An 18,427-nucleotide genomic window follows, 5' to 3' on the forward strand; every position below is an offset into this window, starting at 1 on the left:
CTTGACTTGGCTCATTTAATGTAGGCCCCTCCTGTAACTAATGCCAATAATGCACCAGTTGTTGAAACGGGAGGTCCCTCTTCAGCCCAAGTGGCATCCTTGAAAGCTCAACTTGCTGAGTGTTGTGCTAACTTTAGGTCTCTAAAGAAGTTGTTGCTGAGTTGACGAAGAAAAGAGATGAACAAGGGAGTGAATTTGATGCATTCCAGCTTATTGCGGAGGAGAATGAGTACAATATTACCTCTCTTGTGGATGAATTGAACCGAACTCAAGAAGCCAATAAGTCTCTTATAGCCTGGGTTCAACAACAGAGGGATGAGACAGCCAAGGATGCCGTTCAGTAGTATCTTCACTCCCATGAGTTCAGGCAACATGATCATCGGTGCTACCAGGATGGTTTTCAGCGTGTTATTGTTGCTATCGGAGCCAGATTTCCAGACCTTGACCTGGGCGACATTCTCATTTCTGCCTCAGGGGAGCCTAGTTCTACAATGACGTACCTTCGCTTTGAAGCTTTTCCTCTCCGAACCCGAACTGGTTGTAGGCATCATATAATAAAATGTCGACTAACGCTCCAGTGTCGTCCAGCACCTGATGGACGGTTTGGTTTGCAATCACTGCTTGTATGATCACCGCATCATCGTGTGCATAGTTCAAGATCTCGTCGAGATCTCGCTTTTATCTCAGTTTCGTAGCACCTCGAGTCAAGATGACAAGCGATACAGAATTAATACCATACCTCACTCGAGATCTCGGTATCTCACTGAGATCTCAAGCTATTTCTCATTTCAGTTCAACTCGGTCGAACCAGACCTTATTAAAAGCTCATAATACACCATAACTCGATGAGATCTCGACTCGCTCTCGCCTGTCTCACCTCTGTGAAGGGGAAACTCCATCTTTGGGTCATTTTTTCATTTCTTTTGGCAAATCACACCTCATCAAAGCTTGATTCATTGAAAATTGATTCATCTTTGAAGGGGAAACTCCATCTTTAGTTCCTAATACTTATTTAAGTTGTTATGCACTTCAAGTCTTCCACTTTAATTATATGAGTTCTAAATATTGTGTGGAATAGCCTAGGGTAGACCTCACGCACACCGTAGACTACCAACTTAGGTTTCGTAGTCAAAGTACCATTTTGGGTTTGAATTTGCAAAAACTAATGGTCCCACTGTGTTTAGAAGGCCTAAAATAGGGGGAATGTCAAGTTTCAGCCCCTATCTTGGCCATATGGCCACCGAAACCTACCATCGAGTTCAGAAAAAAAAAAAATACATGATCTCGCCGAGATCTCGGGTTCGTGGCCTAGTGAAACCATGGCGAAACCAAGACCTAAAACCTTGGTTGTGTGGGAGGTTCAGCCCTTCAAGATCCCCATCTGTGAATGTGATGCGGGGTTTGGTTATGCTCTCTTATTCTGGATCTCTGCCACGCCAACAAATCGGGCATGGGCTTTTTCCTTTCTGACTGATTCCTGGCCGGATCCTCCGAAGATGGTGAGAATGTTGGCTCCCATTGGCCGGTTGGCTTCGATGCCCGAACGGCGTTCTTCTATTCTCTACATGTGGCTTTCCCAGTTGGTCCCGCGGTCTCTCGGCTCCTTCCTTCGGGACTGGCTTCTTCCTTCCTCTCTCGGTCGTGCAGCCTGTTTATCGTCCTTCACGTATCGGCGAAGATGACCAGCTTGAATTAACTCCTCAATTTCTTTTTTCAGCTGCCAACAGTCCTCCATGTCATGCCCATTGTCCCTGTGGAACCAGCAATACTTTTTTGAGTTTCTTTCCCTGGGCTTGGAGTACATGGGCTTTGGACGTTGAAGGAGTCCCCCCGATCATGGATCTGCATGAGGATCTCCGTCCGGGAAGTGTTCAGGGGAGTATACTCAAGGCTTCTCGCCCTTCTCCTGTCATCCGGCCGCTCGGACCTCTACTTCTTGTCCCCATTCTTGCAGTCATCCTTTCCATGCGATGGCCTCTTCTTTTGGACCCCCTAGTCCACAATCTTTCGAGCCTCCAGGACATCCGCCATGTTTGCGAACTGGTAGCACCTTTTTGGTAGCTCCGTTATGGTGTTGGGGTGATCCAGGGCCATAGATTGGACGAGTTCCTTCTCCGTAATACCAGTGTATAGCGCATTGTATGCCATGGCATCATCCAGATCTTTGATGTCTAAAGATTCTTTGTTAAACCAAGTCACATAGTCATGGATCAGCTCATCATCCTTCTGCCTTACTGCCAAGAGGTTGACGGCAGTCTTCTTCTGCTTGATGCTACTTTGGAAACGTAGTACAAAAGCCTTTCTAAGCTCCACGATACTCTTAATGGAGCCGAACTTCAAGCGCGAGAACCACGTGGTTGCTACTCCCTTTTAGTGACCCAGGGAAAGCTCTGCAAGAAACCGCATCACCGCCGCCGTAGATAGTCATCATGGCGTTGAAGTAGTTAATGTAATCGTTCGGGTCTATTGTCCCGTCATACGGCACGAAGTTGGGTGGTTTGAACCCACGGGGCAATGTGGCACTCATAATTACTGCCAAAAATGGATGATCTCCCGAAAGAGAATGCCCAGGTAACAACGTTGGCTTGTCCAAGCTCTTGAGCCTTGGATTGAGGTCATGTATTCTCCTTTCAAGGTCTTGGTTCGTCAGTCTACTGGACACAACGATTTGCTGACTTGGTCTACAGCTTCATTCATGTGTCCTCCGGCAAATGCCTGGAGGATCGCACAGGGTATGATCCTCGTCGAGCCCTCCAAGTCGTATCCCGTCTGTCTGCCTGCTCTGACTCTCCGTATGTTGCTCCCTAGACGGAAATCTCTTAGCCCTAGTCGATGCCATGGTTGAGTCACGAGGCCCACGCTCCTTCGAATGTGCTTGCGCCAATGGGGAGCGTGTAGGGAGTGTCCCCGTTCGAACAATGGGAACCATCGTTTCGCAATGGGATGGTCGTGAAGATCTTATGACCTTCGGGCCAAAGGTGTCATTCGCGCCAAAGGTGCTTGTGGATTTTGGGCTAAGGATGGCATCTGTTTTAAGGGTGCCACGGAAGGTGGCACAGGAAGCCTACTAGGACCCACTTGTTTGACAATGTCTCTAAGAAAGGCATTGGTTTGCAAGACTTGAAGCTGGAGATCTCGGATCTGTGCATTAGTGGCCGGAGCGTTGGGGTCTAGTGTTTCCGGTATCATCATGGCCGGAATGGGTGCTGGTAGCGGAAGCCCCCTACCACCGGCTCAACATGTCTACCCGCTAAGCTTTCAGGAGTTGGGTCATTGGCTCCGTAGCTGGATTCTCTTGGTTCGCTTGTCGTTCTACTCGTGAAGCTAATCTCCCGGAGCAATTGGTTTGGCCAGCATTTCCTCGGGGAGGACGCCCACTACCCCTTCTGCGGGAGGGGCCTGGTTGCGAGTTCTACGTCGTCCCAGTCATTGGTAGAGGATAATCAAGCCAGTTAGATTAGAAGTATCGTTCCCACAAACGGCGCCAATCTGTTGCGTCAAGAAACCTCTGGTGGGTCCTCCAAGGATGGGACTTATTGCGTCAAGAAACTTCCGGTGGGTCCTCCAAGGATGGGACCTGCACAAAATAGCAAACAGAAAAGAGAGATGAGTGCCGGTGGGGACCCGTGGGGGACTCTTCGATGCCAAAGTTAGGTATCTTTCGCAAACAGATGAAACAGTAAGAGTTTCCAAAATGTGATCCCCCTGCATGGGGGTGTTACCTTCCAATTTATAGGGTTGATTCCCTTTGGTTGAAGTGGTAATGTAAAGGTCCTGATTTGACCGATGGTGGAGCCCTCCTGTCGTCAGGAGATGGAGTGTTCCTGTTTATCAGATTATGGAGAGTCCCTATCTGATAAGGTCTCCTACATGCCTGGGAGCCTTGTTTGGTTAGTATCAATAAACGCCTATTAATGCCGTTGTGGCGTGGAAGATGGTTTCCTTTGTAGGATAACCCTACTTAGTAGGTAATGATGTGCCAAGGCCTTTGTGGAGTAACCATGCTTAATGAAAGATGATGTGCCAAGGTGTGTGTAGACTCGCCTTAGGTAAGCTAGCTGACCCAATGGGTGTGCCAGCTTCCTTGTGCTTCTTCGAGTAGGTCTTTGGACCTTCCTTACGGGTCTTGTATGGATATGGTTTACCCGATTGACCCGACCGAATAACTTTGCCGATGCCACATGTCATGCCATTATTGGGTGTCCATTAAATGGTTAACACCCGCGAAACAGAAGTGTTGACAAACGGGGTTGTGAATACGCTTGTCTTTCCCCAGTTACTCGGACACTAGTTACAACTTACAACCCCAAATAAATATCGATTATTTCATCAACATATTTACCCCAAATGACTTTCTAAATTAAACAAAACCTTTTTATTTAAAAGCATATCCATGTTTTTATATAAATCCAACTTAGGAAAACAGAGCTTTAACAGACTCCATGTAGTCCAAAACTCATAAATTCAATAATGACGGAGGAAGTTCAAAAATATTGTCCTCACACATATTACATTTAACTTTCGATATTTCAGACCTATCACCAATACACAAAAAAATTAATACAACAACTCAGCCTTATCTCAACTAAATGGGGTCAACTACATGGATCCTTACCCTCCAATAAGCTTTGTTCAAGGCCATACTTGATACAAGGCCTAAATTATGCATGTCTTTCCTTACCACTTCTCTTAGAGTCATTTAGGTCTGCCCTTGGCTCTTTTAGCTCCTTCAATCTGAATCAAATCACTCATTTGTACTGGAGCATCCAAAGGCCTCCGTTGAGCATGAACATGCCACCTCAAACAACTTTTTCGTAGCTTATCATGTATTGGAGCTACTCCCAAATGAGCTCTAATATGATAATTCCTTACTTTATCCTTCCTAGTTTTGCCACACATCCATCTCAACATCGTCATCTCAGCTACAGAGTTTTTCTATATAATGCTTCTTCACTACCCAACATTCCGCACCATACATCATGGTCGGTCGCTCTAAGTTTTAAAACAATACATCGATCAAACAACACTCCGAACGCACCTCTCCACTTCATCCAGCCTATTTTAATTCTCTGTGAAACATCATCCTCTATATCACCTTCTTAATTTGTGATTGATCCCAGATACCTTAAATAATCACATTGCAAAAACTCCCTCTCATTAATTTTCACCACCTCATTATCCTTCCTAGTGTAACTAAAGTTAAACACAATAAACTCGGTCTTCATTCTACTTATCTTAAAACTTTTTTATTCCAATGTTAATCTCCATAGCTCCAACTTGGCATTAATCCCTACTTTTGTCTCATACACCAAATCAATATCATCAGCAAAAAACATACACCAAGGAACCTCATCTTAAATGTTTCTGGTTAAATCATCCATGATAAATGCAAACAAATAAGAGCTTAAAGTTGATCCGTGATGTAACCCAATTGAAATTGGGAATCCACAACCTTGATCCCCCATAGTTCTTATGCTAGTCACCACACCATTATACATATCTTTAATTATGTCCACATATTTACTTGAAACACTTCTCTTCTCTAGTATTTGCCAAATTAACTCTCTAAGACTCTGTCATAAGCTTTTTCTAGGTCAATAAAGACCATATGGAGATCCTTTTTGCAATCTCTATATCCTTCCACGAGTCTCCTAAGTAAATAGCTTCTATCATGGATCTTTCTGGCATAAAACCAAATTGGTTTTCCGTAATAGTAGTTTCTTATCTCAAGCGAGTTTCAATAATTCTTTCCCATAACACTCATTAGTTTTATGCCTCTATAGTTATTGTAGCCCTGAATATCACCTTTATTTTATAAATTGAAACCATAATCCTTCTCCATTCATTTAGGATTTTCCTTATGCTCATAATCTTATTAAACAGCTTGGTTAGCCAAGATAAACTGTAGATTCTTAAGCTCTTCCACACTTATATTGGGACCCCATCTGGACCTGATGCCTTGCCTACTTTCATCCTCCTTAAACTTAAAGCTTCTTCTACTTTAGGAACCCTGATTTTTCATATATATCTACGACATGTGATGCTTGATGGGTAATGCAATCTTCCAAGATTCTATTACTCGAAATGTCTTATTTAGAAGGGTGTAAAAATAATCTTTCCATCTCTCCTTAATGTCTTCATCCCTTATATCACCTTTAATACATCTAACGTGGTCAAAATATCTACTCTTCTTTTCCCTTATTTTAGTTATTTTATAGATTTGCTTTTTCTCCTTCCTTTATGCTCAGATTGTTATAAAGGTCTTCATATTTCTTCGGCCTTGCTTTTCCCACAATCTTCTTAGTATCATTTTTAGCCAATATATACCTTTTAAGATCCTCTACATCCCTGGTCCTTTGCCAAGTCTTAAAGCTAGCTATCTTAGTCTTAATGGTTGTTTAAACCTCATCATCCCACCACCAAGTCTCCCTAGAGGAATTACATTTTCCTATTGATTCGACTAGGACATCTTTAGCAACCTTCTTATAAAAGTAGTCATCTCGTTTCACATCGTATTAGTGTCTCCATCAAAGTCTTACTTTCCTTGTTTGACCACTTTATCAGTAAATGATTTCAAGGTATCTCCTCTTAAGCTCCACCACGTTGTCCTAGGCTACAATAAGCCACCACTTTTCTTATAATTTGGCAATAATAAGACACATCCATGACACTGATCTATATTGAGTGGTTATGCTCTCTCCTAGTAAAACCTTACAATCCTTATATAACAACATATCTGACCTTTTGCCCACTTTAGAAGGTAACTAAATGCTCCTCTCTTTTCAAAGTATATGTTTACAATGGATAAAACATAAGCCACGGAAAAATCTAAAACAGAAATCCCCTCCTCATTCCTCTCTCCAAAACCATATCCTCTATGTACACCTTCATGGCCTCTACGATCTCTCCCAACATGTCCATTCAGATCACTCTCTATAATAATCTTTTCTCCTTGACTAAAACGTTGCACTAATCCATCCATGTGTTCACAAAATTGTAACTTGCTACTTTCATCCAGTCCTACTTGGGGCACAGAAGCGCTAATTATATTGACAACCTCATTCACCAACACAAGCTTGATGGATATAATCCTATCACCGAATATTTTAACATCCAGCACATCATTTTTTAAATCTTTATTCACTACTTTGCCCACTCTACTTCTTTTACTTTTATCCCCCAGTTTACCAAAGTTTAAAGTCATCCAACTTCTCAACTTTTTTACCCTTCCATCTAGTCTCTTGAATACAAGCTATGTTAATCCTTCTTCTCCTCATAACATCTATCTATTCTAGACTATTACTCGTTTAGAATCCAATGTTCCAAGATGCTAATCTAATCCTCCGCTTTTGGACTAGCTTCTTTACCCATACTCGTCCAAGAGCGAAAACCCTTGCCTACTTGTCACCGTATCCGGCGCCGACTCGACGCATCGCTTATAGGTGACGCCCTATTTGACCCTTGCTCATTCACTACACCCGGGTCAAATATAGTGCATCGCTTACAGGAAACGCCCTAGCATAACATTTAAACTATAAGGTTCTAGATTCCATGTAAAAAGGGTTTGGCTAAGGTTTTTTCAATGTCAACTGCCTACCTGATGCACCAACCCTCCTCCTTTATCAGGGCTTGGGATCGGTAGCAACCACTGGCATAAGCCATGTGTTGAATTCCGTGAATACTGGCTTGAGTCAAAGTGACTACAGCCATCTTTATTTATAATGTAAAGAGGAACATTCTGGAATTTGTACAAGGACAAAATTACCCCTAGGACAATTCTACCCTTGAAAATAACTTACTACTAATTCCTTTGATAAGGATATCAGCCAGCTGCTCACTGGACTGAATAAATGGGATACAAATAATTCCTTGCTCCACCTTCTCCTTGATAAAATGCAGGTCAATCTCAAATGTTTGACAGGATCTGGGTTTTCTGGAAAGCTAATTTTCAAACCACTGTGGTTAAAGAGCACTTGCAATATTTACCCTTGGAATGCTCCTCTCATTCTCATTCTAAGGTTCTCATTTCTTTTGTGCATGCGCTGTGTTCAGCAGGTGATCATAGGGCCCTATAGGCAGGACTCTTGGAGGATGCTACTTCTAATTCTCTTCCGTGGGCCATAGGAGGAGACTTTAATGCTGTTCTTGCCCCTGCGGAGAAGGTGAGATGTCGCCCAACTTGCTCCACTTCGCTGGAAGAGTTTGGTAATTTCGCTAATGTTGCTGCCCTGGTTGAGGGTAATTTTGAAGGAAGTAATTTCACTTGGTCAAATAATCAAGAAGGATCTGGGAAAGACCTGGCCAGACTGTATCGCTTTTTATTTAATGACCTCTAGGTTAACGCCTTTACTGTAAATCGTTTGACCCACCTCAATAGATCTTGCTCCGACCATTCTCTTATTCTTTTGGATTCCTCAGTGCAAGTGTCCACAAGAATCTCTGCCTTTAAATTTCAGCAAATGTGGGTTACTCACCCGGATTTTATGGATAGTGTCTGGCAATGCTGGTCTACCCCTATTTTTGGCTCGCCTCCTATATTTTGTTTACGAAACTTAAACTCCTCCAGTCTCACTTGCGGTCCTAGAATAAATCTGTTTTCGGTAATGTCCACCAAAACGTCAAGAATGCAGAGGATAGAATGAGCAGTGCGGAAATTGCCTTCGATCAAAACTCCAGCGAGGCTAATAGAGAGATGCTTACTGAGGCAAGAAATGCTCTTCATAATGTGCTTTTACAAGAAGAAATTTTTTGGAAACAGAAATCCAAGGTTCGATGGCTGAAAGAGGGTGAAAGGAATACTAAATTCTTCCCTGCCATGGTTAATGCTCGAAGGCAGATTGGAGGAATTGGAAAATTAAGAATGGCAATGGAGATTGGTTTCGAGCGAAAAAGGTGTGGCGAATGAGGTTATTAGACATTTTCTGAGATTCTCTCTTCGCAAGGTGCTCAGCAAGATGATCATTTGCTACAACTCATTCCCAAGTTGGAAATGAAGGGGTTAGAGAGTTGTATGACACAAAATTGGAAATAGGATGTTGTGTACAACTCCGCTTTGGTTTCCAAAAAGCAATGGATAAATCAAGATTGGGATCAGGAGGAAGCTTACCAGGAAGATGACTAAGAGTAGGACTTGGAGCAGGTGCGGACTGTGTAGAAACAGTGGTGGTGGTCTCTTTGTACCGAGGGCCATAAGAAGGAAAATCAGTTCCACGAGAGTAAGTCTTCACATTATTCTCCCCCTAGACTGTTTGTTGCTGCTTATTCTGTCCCACTTCTTGTTCCTGACTTGTAATCCCATCTTTCAGTTCAACAAAGGCATCCACTATAGTAGATATATCAATATCCAAAGGAGCAATCAGCTGGACCTCTTCACTTCGTAGAATCTCCCTCTGCAGAGGTACCGGTTGCATAAAGTAAGCTTTAGATTCCCGGAACACGACATCCATGGTGACAAACACTTTCCATGTAGGAGGGTGATAGCACTTATACCCCTTCTAGGTAGCCGAGTAGCCGAGAAAAAGACACCACAGCCCTTTAGGATCAAACTTGTCGTGGATATGATGATTCCGGGCAAACACCACACAACCAAAAACCTTGAGGGGCACAACAAACGTGGATGTGCCCAACAAAATGTCCAATGGGCAGCGATCGCCCAAGACGTGTGATGGAAGCTGATTGATAAGGCAAGTGGCTATAAGGATGGCATCACCCCAGAAACGAGGAGGAACAGCCATATCGAACATAAGAGACCGAGCAACCTCCAATAAATGTCGGTTCTTTCATTCAACAACCCCATTCTGAGCAGGGGTATCCACACAAGAGGTCTGATGAATTATCACGAGTATCCAAATAGGAGTGAAAGGCACCATCCATGTATTCTTTTCCATTATCTGACTGGAGAATTTTCACCTTGGCATCGAACTGGGTCTGGACCATTTTATGAAATAGGGTGAAACAGGCGAAGACATCACTCTTACTATGAATCAAGTAGACCCAAGTGGTCCGACTTAAACAGTCAATAAAGGTGACAAACCATCGAAACCCAAAAGTAGAAACACATCAGGTAGGGCCCCACACATCAGAATGTATCAAACCAAATGGACTCAAACTTCGATTATCAGAAATAGGATAAACACTTCCAGTTTGCTTTGCCAAAGTGCAAGCATCACAAGAAAAATTATGTTTAATTGTTTATTACATCATTTCAATAAACTAGGAAATAAATCAGATAAAACACCAATCGGTGGATGGCCCAAACAATGATGCCAATTATGCAATTCAAACAATGCAGAATCAAAATCAGAAGACGCAGACTGAGATGTCAAAGCTGCCCGTGAACTATCAAGCACGTACAGACCACCAATCACTAATCGTACTGCCCGTTCCAAGTCCTGGAGCAAACAATGGTTCGGAAAAAATGTTAATTTGCAGTCTAAATCCCTGGTTAGGCTACTAATGGAAAGAAAATTAGTTGAGAATTTAGGAACATGTAACACAGATGAAAGGCAAAGAGAGGAAGTGAACTGCACGGATCCCTTCCCTAAGATAGGAGAAAGAGACCCATCAGCAACACGAACCTTATTATGACCTGATAAAGGGAAATATTTGTAAACAAGAGAGGAAGAACCTGTCATATGGTCGGTTGCCCCTGAGTCAATAACCCAAGAATCGGACATGACTGAGGCACAACTCCCACCAAATGAAATACCTGTGGAAGAAGTGGTAGTGGAATTGGTAGGCAGAGAAATAGCCAAAGTAGCCATTGAAGGAGATAAAAATGCCGAAGAAGATGTGTCCAAGCGAGTCACCATATCCCTTAGCTTTTGCAGTTCAGCCACAACTTGGGAAAAATATTGGTCAGGTTGTTCTTCAGTAGATGCCTGATGAGCACGGGTGTTACAAGGCCGATTGGAACCACCCTTCCCACTCCCACGAGTATCTGCAGGGCAACCATGAAGCTTCCAACATTGGTCCTTGGTGTGCCCCCACAGTGATCGTATTTAATAGGAGGGCGATAACCAGATGTCCGATCAGTAGTAGCATTATGGAAAGAATTGCCACGGGAAGTCTGGGAACCGGAAATAAGGGTCAATCGTTCTTGAGTAACAGGATGAACCATGGTTGTACGCCGAAAGAATCGCATAGGCCTGCTTAAGAGTTGGGAGAGGGTCCCGATTCAGAATGTTGGCCCGGATCTGATCAAACTCAATATTGTGTCCAGCCAAGAAATCAAAAACACGCAAATCATCCTCCCACTTCCGGAAGGCCGTTGCATCAACATCACAAGTTGCAGTGAAGGTGCCCAGAAAATCCAATTGCCGCTACAGTACACATGGTATTGTAATATTGAGAAAGGGACAACTCCAACTACTTGGTAGAATGGATCTTCTGACAGAGTTCATAGCATTAGGCGGCATCCCCAACCTGAGAATAGGTGTCTTGGGCTGTCTTCCATATTTTTACAACCGAATCAAGGAGAAGGTAACGCCTAGCAATTTCTTGGTCCATGAAATTAGCCAGATAGGACATGACCAAGAAATTAAAATTCATCCATCGATCCTGTGCAGAACCAGCCTCGGTAGGCCTAACATGAGTACCCGTGATGTAGCCAGATAGACTACGGGAACCAATAGCGAACAAGCAAGAACGAGACCACAAAAGATAATTTCAGCCATTTAATTTGATGGGGTTCATCGGAAACGGAATAAAATCACGTTGCGACGAACCATCAGAACCAAAGGAAGTAAAAGTGATCTCCGAAACGTCAAGCATGGTAGCTGGTAAAAAATCGTAGAAACCAAAATCAAAGCCTCCAAAAAAATCAGAACATAAGGAGAGAAGAAAAAGAACCCTCGGTGGGAGTCAACTCACCACCAAGGGTGGGGAAAAAAATGGGCAAGGTGAGAGAACCTCTCGCGAAAAAGAGGGGAAGCGAGTGGCCTACGGGGCTGGTGGAGGTGGCGGAAGGGGTTGGAGAGGCCTGCGGAGGTTGGCGGGGCTGCGGAAGGTGGTGGAGGGGCCTGGCGGAGGTGGAGGTAGGTGGTGGAGGGACCTGCGGGGGCTGGCGGAAGGCGGAGGAGGGCTGGTGGTGGTGGCGGAGAGCTGGTGGAGGCCTGGAGGAGGCTGGCAGTGGTGGTTGTCCTTAGGGCAGAATCACGAAGAAGAGAGAGAGAGAGAGAGAGAAAGAGAAAAAAAAGGAAAATTTTTTAATTCCCATATTCCCAGAATATTTTTGGCTCTGATATCATGTTGAATTCCGTGAATACTGGCTTGAGTCAGAGTGACTACAGCCATTTTTATTTACAATGTAAAGAGGAACATTCTGGAATTGATACAAGGACAAAATTACCCCCAGGACAATTCTACCCTTGAACCCATATTACAACACCATGAATAGAACAAACTGTACAAAATTATGAAATTTAGAAATTCTTTATCACAACTGTACACTAACATAAGCCATGAATAGAACAAACAGAATTTTTCAGATTCAGGCAAAAGAGGGTAAATTTAGGATCAGGAATCTACCCAAAAAGTTAAAAAAATTGAGCTTTTAACATGCTTCCAACAAATCCTCACTCTTAAAGCATATAGTTGGAATTACCAGTTGCTGTTCCAATTCCCATCAAAGAAGAACCTGCATTTGCCATGATAGCTCGCACATCAGCAAAATCAACATTAACTAGACCAGGAACCTGCACTTGTGATAAGCCATCACTAATTAGAAAACAATAATATTAACTCCCAGAATCTGTATACAACTGCAAAAATGGAATCCGAGTACAAAATCCTATTTCCCCCAAAAAGGGGGAAATCTAAGGTACCTGTTTGACACATTGTCAATTATCTACCAAATGCATATCCCATACACATGAAACAAAAGTGAAGGACTTACGGTAGGCATTCTCCGAACCAAATCATTGATTGGATCTGATGACCTCAACCATCTAATCTATACCTTTTATCTCCGATAGAGCCCCACATTTTTTTGGATGTTTATATGAATGGAATAAACTACAGTTATAAAAAGAGAGTAACTTTGGTTTAAGTACAGCACGTTGGGGCTCCATTCATGACACACACGATATGTATGGCTGCAAGGATCAGTATTGTACTTAGGTCCACCACTAAATGGGCAGACCTATTCATGATGGACTCTATCATATATTCACATGCATAAATGGGAAGAGCTTAATGAACATGAATATACTCAGCATAGACCCTGGGATGTATGAGCTATAAGCATCATAAGATCAAGAGTGTTAAAATATTAAGATTAAGATGCCTAAAATGACCTTTTCCATACTAACTAAACTATGTCTTGTGCCTACAGTGCACCAGCAAGCATAAAATGTATAACATCAACATTCTGGTCTAATGACAGTACTATGTTGTAAAAAAAATTGGATGTTTTCATCCATTTGGATTTTGGAGTGCATCTGATATAACTTTTAGGTGGAAAATATACCTAGGCCTGCTGAGAGAGAGAGAGAGAGAGAGAGAGAGAAGGATTACTGGCATCCAATTTAACACAACCTACCTTTACTTGAAGACCTAAAATACTTGGACTTTATCTGAGCAGGTATTAGAAAAGAGCTAAGCTACCACAATCATGGTATTAGAGTTCACAGGGTGGTTGTCCCACATTATTCACAAGATATTTGAAATACATAAAGATGACAAAAACATGATTATACGATCTGGGATAGAGGCAATCCAAGTCAGGAAAGTTTCCATATATAAGCTATTTTTGGTTTATTTCCACCAAAAGCAACGAGAAGAAGTTAGGTTCATAACCAATTCATTTCCATACCGTAATTATATCAGAGATACCACGAACTCCTTGTCGGAGTATATCATCAGCCAAGTTAAAAGCTTCAGTCACAGGGGTAGACTGGGAAATGGCAGTCAATAACTTGTCATTTGGAATGACAATCAATGTGTCAACATTCTCTCTCAAAGCTGCAATTCCTTCTTGTGCTTGTACTGCTCGCCTTCGTCCCTCAAAAGAGAAAGGTGTTGTAACAATACCAACAGTTAAGATACCCATTGATTTTGCAACTCCTGCAATTACTGGGGCACCACCTGTACCAGTTCCCCCACCCATTCCCGCCTGAAAGTAAAAGGTTAGATCATAAATTAGAGAGAGAGAGAGAGAGAGAAAGAGGATAAAACAATCAGTAAAAGAAACTTAGTGCCTCTGGAACATCTTTTTGATTATCTTCGGTAACTAACCGACCGAAACTATTAAGGTTGTGAACTATATACTAATAATGCAACTACCCAACATAACTGACCCAAAATTAGTAGGATCGGAAATAATATTTCAGCTCTGATCAATAATCAGGCCAAATTTGTCTCTTGACATTTATGCTATATCAGGAATGGATCCAATATGTGTCTGCGACTGGGTGTGTAACAAAAATACAGTGTAAAAGTAGATAATTATCTTGGTTAAGATATTGTATTTCTTTTTTTTCTTTTTTTTACCCCCTTCAACTTCGTGTTTTCTCCTATAGTAAAAGCTAAAAGATTTGGCATTTTGTCACTCTGGCATCATCAAGTACTGACTGCAAGATGCAAGATAAAGTATCACAACTGATGTGGTGATGGGTACAGTTACAAAGATTGCTTACCCAAACAAAAAATTATGATAGAACTAATGAGACTCATGAGTATGTATGACCTACCTTTCAGTCTTTCACAACCTTAAATTAGAAAGCACCAATATCACAAACCAATAATTGAGTCATTAAAATAGCAAGGAGAGCTAGAAAATGAAGCTCCATGGGCTACACACATGATCCAACTAAATATTTGACATAGAGATTATGGAACTCGCCATCATCCTTAGTGGACCTAATTTTCATATACACTGGTCCAACTATCTTTTCGGATTGATCAGAAAAAAAAGAAAAAGAGGACTGCCTAACCACTATCATAGGCCTTTTTCCCAGAACATTAACCTTGTGTTGCTTAACTGCCTAAGTTTTCAGCACCAGATTAGAAGGTTAAGATTTTCTTTCTAGTACCAACATGGGCCATGTTCCCCATTCAACAGTTGGCCCAAGATTGAAGGTAATGAGTTAGCCATTCATACAGTAAAGGCATATGAGGGTTGAATTCCTAAGGATTAAAGACACCATAGCTCCATCAAATGTATCTTCAAGAGCAATTTCCAGCATGGTACTCAAAACAGTTCAATGTTAGTAACTGCAGTGAATTAATATGCATGTGAAACCTACCGTTACGAAAACCATGTCAGCACCATAGAGTGCCTCCTCTATCGCTTCTTTGCTTTCCTTGGCAGCATTCATGCCAATATCTGGGTTTCCACCAGCACCAAGTCCCCTTGTTAGCTCTTGACCTATTTGCAAGCGGTTCTCAGGAAAAACAGGCGACATCCTCATGGCTTGAACATCAGTGTTAACAATCCAGAAATCCACACCTTTCATGGAACTCTCAATCATTCTATTAACAGCATTTGAGCCACCACCCCCAACACCAATGACTTTGATTTTAGCTTCATTATAATTATTCTGGCTGGGCAAGTCCTTTAAGCTCTCAGTTACATTGCTACTTGAGCTTTCGTTTCTTGAAATAGTAACTGCATCATTTCTCTCACCTCCTCTGAGCATTGATACCTCAGGGTGTAGATTTAAAAAAGGGTCTTTACTCTGATATGGGCTGACATTGTGGGAATTGGCTAAACATCGAATACGAGTGAAACCAGAACCGATCTTATGGCTGGCACCCAAAAGTGGATTCGTCTCATCAAACAGCTTCACGGAGCAAACCTTAACAAAACGGTTCTCCGTAGACACTCTTCCTCCCAGCACTGCTGACACTCCCAATGAGTTTCGAGTATCAGAAGGCGTGAAACACGATATATGAGTTGCCATCTTGTTTAGCAAAAGCTGAACCTCAAATATTGAAGTAAACAAAATTGCTTGTTCAGAACTTAGAAACCCAAATGCCTAAGTGTCTCTAAATCCCATCAGGAATCTATATTCTGGCACCTGTTGATCAAAAACAAAAAAGGAAAAGGAAAGAAGAAATCAGAGAAAACCCATAGAAATTTGAAACAAAAATTGTTGCAGTGCCATTGGGGAAAAGTGAATGAGAATGACGCACAAAACCAGATGAACTAGGTAAAACTCATTGGTTATAAAGAGCCCGTCGTTGGAGTACCGGTCCATACCCACGTTAAGAAGGGATGGCAGCCAGCATAAAAATTCAATTTCATATGTTCGTAATTCATAAAAAACTTTCACTGTGTTCACTGATAGACAAGCATTATTACAACAAACTTATTCATGAAACTCGTCACGAGGAGGAGGAAGAAGTAAGCCATAAAACAAATGGAAAAAGAATCAAATAAAATGCAGCTAGAACGAAGATAAAACAAGATGCAAAACCAATTCCACAACAATGAATCAAGAGTCAGTCAAATGGAGAACAGAAAACTCAAAGTAAACCTAAACCCATGAGTAAATGCATCAGAACACCCAATTCTCGACAAAATCAAGAAAATGAGTTACCTGTGCGAGTTGCAGAAGCTTAGGAAACAGTAGCATTTCAAAGCAAGACTGCAGAATGAGCTTACGCCGTTGAGAAGTAATTAACGAAGTAGCTCTGTTTTGGGGTTGCAAATACTTCCCCCGTAGAAGAGAAGCTCAATTGAGAGAGAGAGAGAAAGAGAGTTAATAAGGGGAATTCTCCAGCGCCCAAGTTGTTGGAGTACTTTTTCGATCTGTTAGGGGCTAGTGGGCTCCAAAGACAGAAAAGAACAGCGACGAAAACAAAGTCCCTTATCATTTATCAGCGTGAGTTCAAGTGGTTGGTTCCTCATTTAAGCCTTTTTGCTCCTTTCGACCTCTGCACATGGAACTCGAGCCGGCAAGTAAAAAATTAAAAATTCAGGCGAGGAGAAATGGTGGATTGGATAGTTTAGCTGTGTTTTTACTGTCCTCTTCACTACTTAGGGAGGTTTAAAAAGGAGTAATCACTTCTTTTGAACGTTGACTACTGAAACCCAGTTAAAGTCGTTGGAGAAATCCGGATGAAACGGACGACTAACTGAAACTTTAGAAGATTACATAGGGATAGGGTTCCAGATTTTACTTGTATGCTTACCAATCTTAACTAATCTCTCATTTTCATGACCTTGTAGTCGATTCCAAACTTGGATTAGATATCGAATGCTTAATTCTAATATGTAATCAAGCTTCAATTTAACATGGGTTAACATTTCACATGTCCTGTAATTTTTTTATTTTTTTTTATTTTTTTTGTGAATAGAAATTTATCGATGGCATGGTGTAGAGGCGTAGAGCACATGACTTATAAATTACAAGCTTCGAGAATCCATAGAGTGGAAATAGGTCATTCTGTCCTACATGTCAAAGACCGGTCTTTCCAAGTATGGGAATCAGCCATACTATTTCCTTCCCATTGAATAAATGAGAAACTACAAGACTCCATATTGGATGTTGCATGAACAATATCATGAAGGATAGGGGCCAATGAAAGCAGAGGAGTCAAACGATTACCGGAGAGGCAAGTAATCAGCTCTTGATTATTAGATTTAACTATAATGTAATCTAAACTATTAGCAATCGTCTGTAGAAGACCTTGTTGTATCACCATTGCTTCGCCTACTATTAAGGAGGGGAATGTCGGACGGTTCTGAGACTACAATTATGGGTTTGCCATTGCGATCCCGCAATATAAAACCCAGACCTCCAATATTATTGTCCGCTATATAAGATGCATCACACAATTCAGCTTCACGTAACCTTTAGATGGAGGGGACCAATGGATAGGCATATCCCGATGTTGCAAAGGGACTGATTGAGCATTGTTCGTTGTAGAGGATGTGTTAAATGCAACAATAAAGGGAGACCAGTAGTGTCTTTTCTTGATAATGTCATTGCGAGCATGCCAAAAATACAATGATATAAAACTGCATAAAGAGAGAGTTTCATGTTGAGTTTTCTTACCATGGATTCCCAAAGCTGGCCAACTACTAATCTACTTGTGCAGTCAAGGAATGTCAATTGATGGAACTACATATGATAAGGAATTCCCAAATCACGCAGCTCGAGCAAAGGGGCAAGAAAGAACAATATGATCAGCGGTCTCAATCAATCCTCTCCTCACATTGAGCACTTGATTGTCGCCACTCGCCAATCCATCTACACAAGCCCACCACAAAAAGGTTTCAATCTATTACAATGAGAACTAAGGTATAGACAAGAAAAACATCTCTTTACATCTTCTCATGGAAAAAGGAAAACATCTCATGCCTAAATGCACAGCGGAAAAATTGATTCGGGTCTCAAGAATTTAACATTAACAAAACTAAAAGATTTGCTAACCTGAAGAACCTCAAGTGTTGCCCCTCCTCCGGATAATGCTTCTTCCT

At 41.8% G+C, this 18,427-nt stretch overlaps 1 protein-coding gene across 1 annotated transcript in view; it reads right to left on the bottom strand.

The window, feature by feature from the left end:
* LOC122652310 (cell division protein FtsZ homolog 2-2, chloroplastic-like) overlaps positions 1–16,019 on the bottom strand; it is a 44,255-nt gene extending 28,236 nt beyond the window's left edge. The window contains exons 1-3 of the mRNA XM_043846017.1: positions 15,246–16,019; positions 13,814–14,113; positions 12,605–12,695 (exon numbers count right to left, since the gene is read on the bottom strand). Coding sequence (XP_043701952.1) covers positions 12,605–12,695; positions 13,814–14,113; positions 15,246–15,902 — 1,048 coding nt within the window. The 5' untranslated portion in view covers positions 15,903–16,019. The remainder of the gene's footprint in view (positions 1–12,604; positions 12,696–13,813; positions 14,114–15,245) is intronic.
* Positions 16,020–18,427: the final 2,408 nt, after the last annotated feature.

The sequence above is a fragment of the Telopea speciosissima genome, chromosome 2 (genome assembly GCF_018873765.1).
Source record: "Telopea speciosissima isolate NSW1024214 ecotype Mountain lineage chromosome 2, Tspe_v1, whole genome shotgun sequence".
Lineage (NCBI taxonomy): Eukaryota > Viridiplantae > Streptophyta > Magnoliopsida > Proteales > Proteaceae > Telopea > Telopea speciosissima.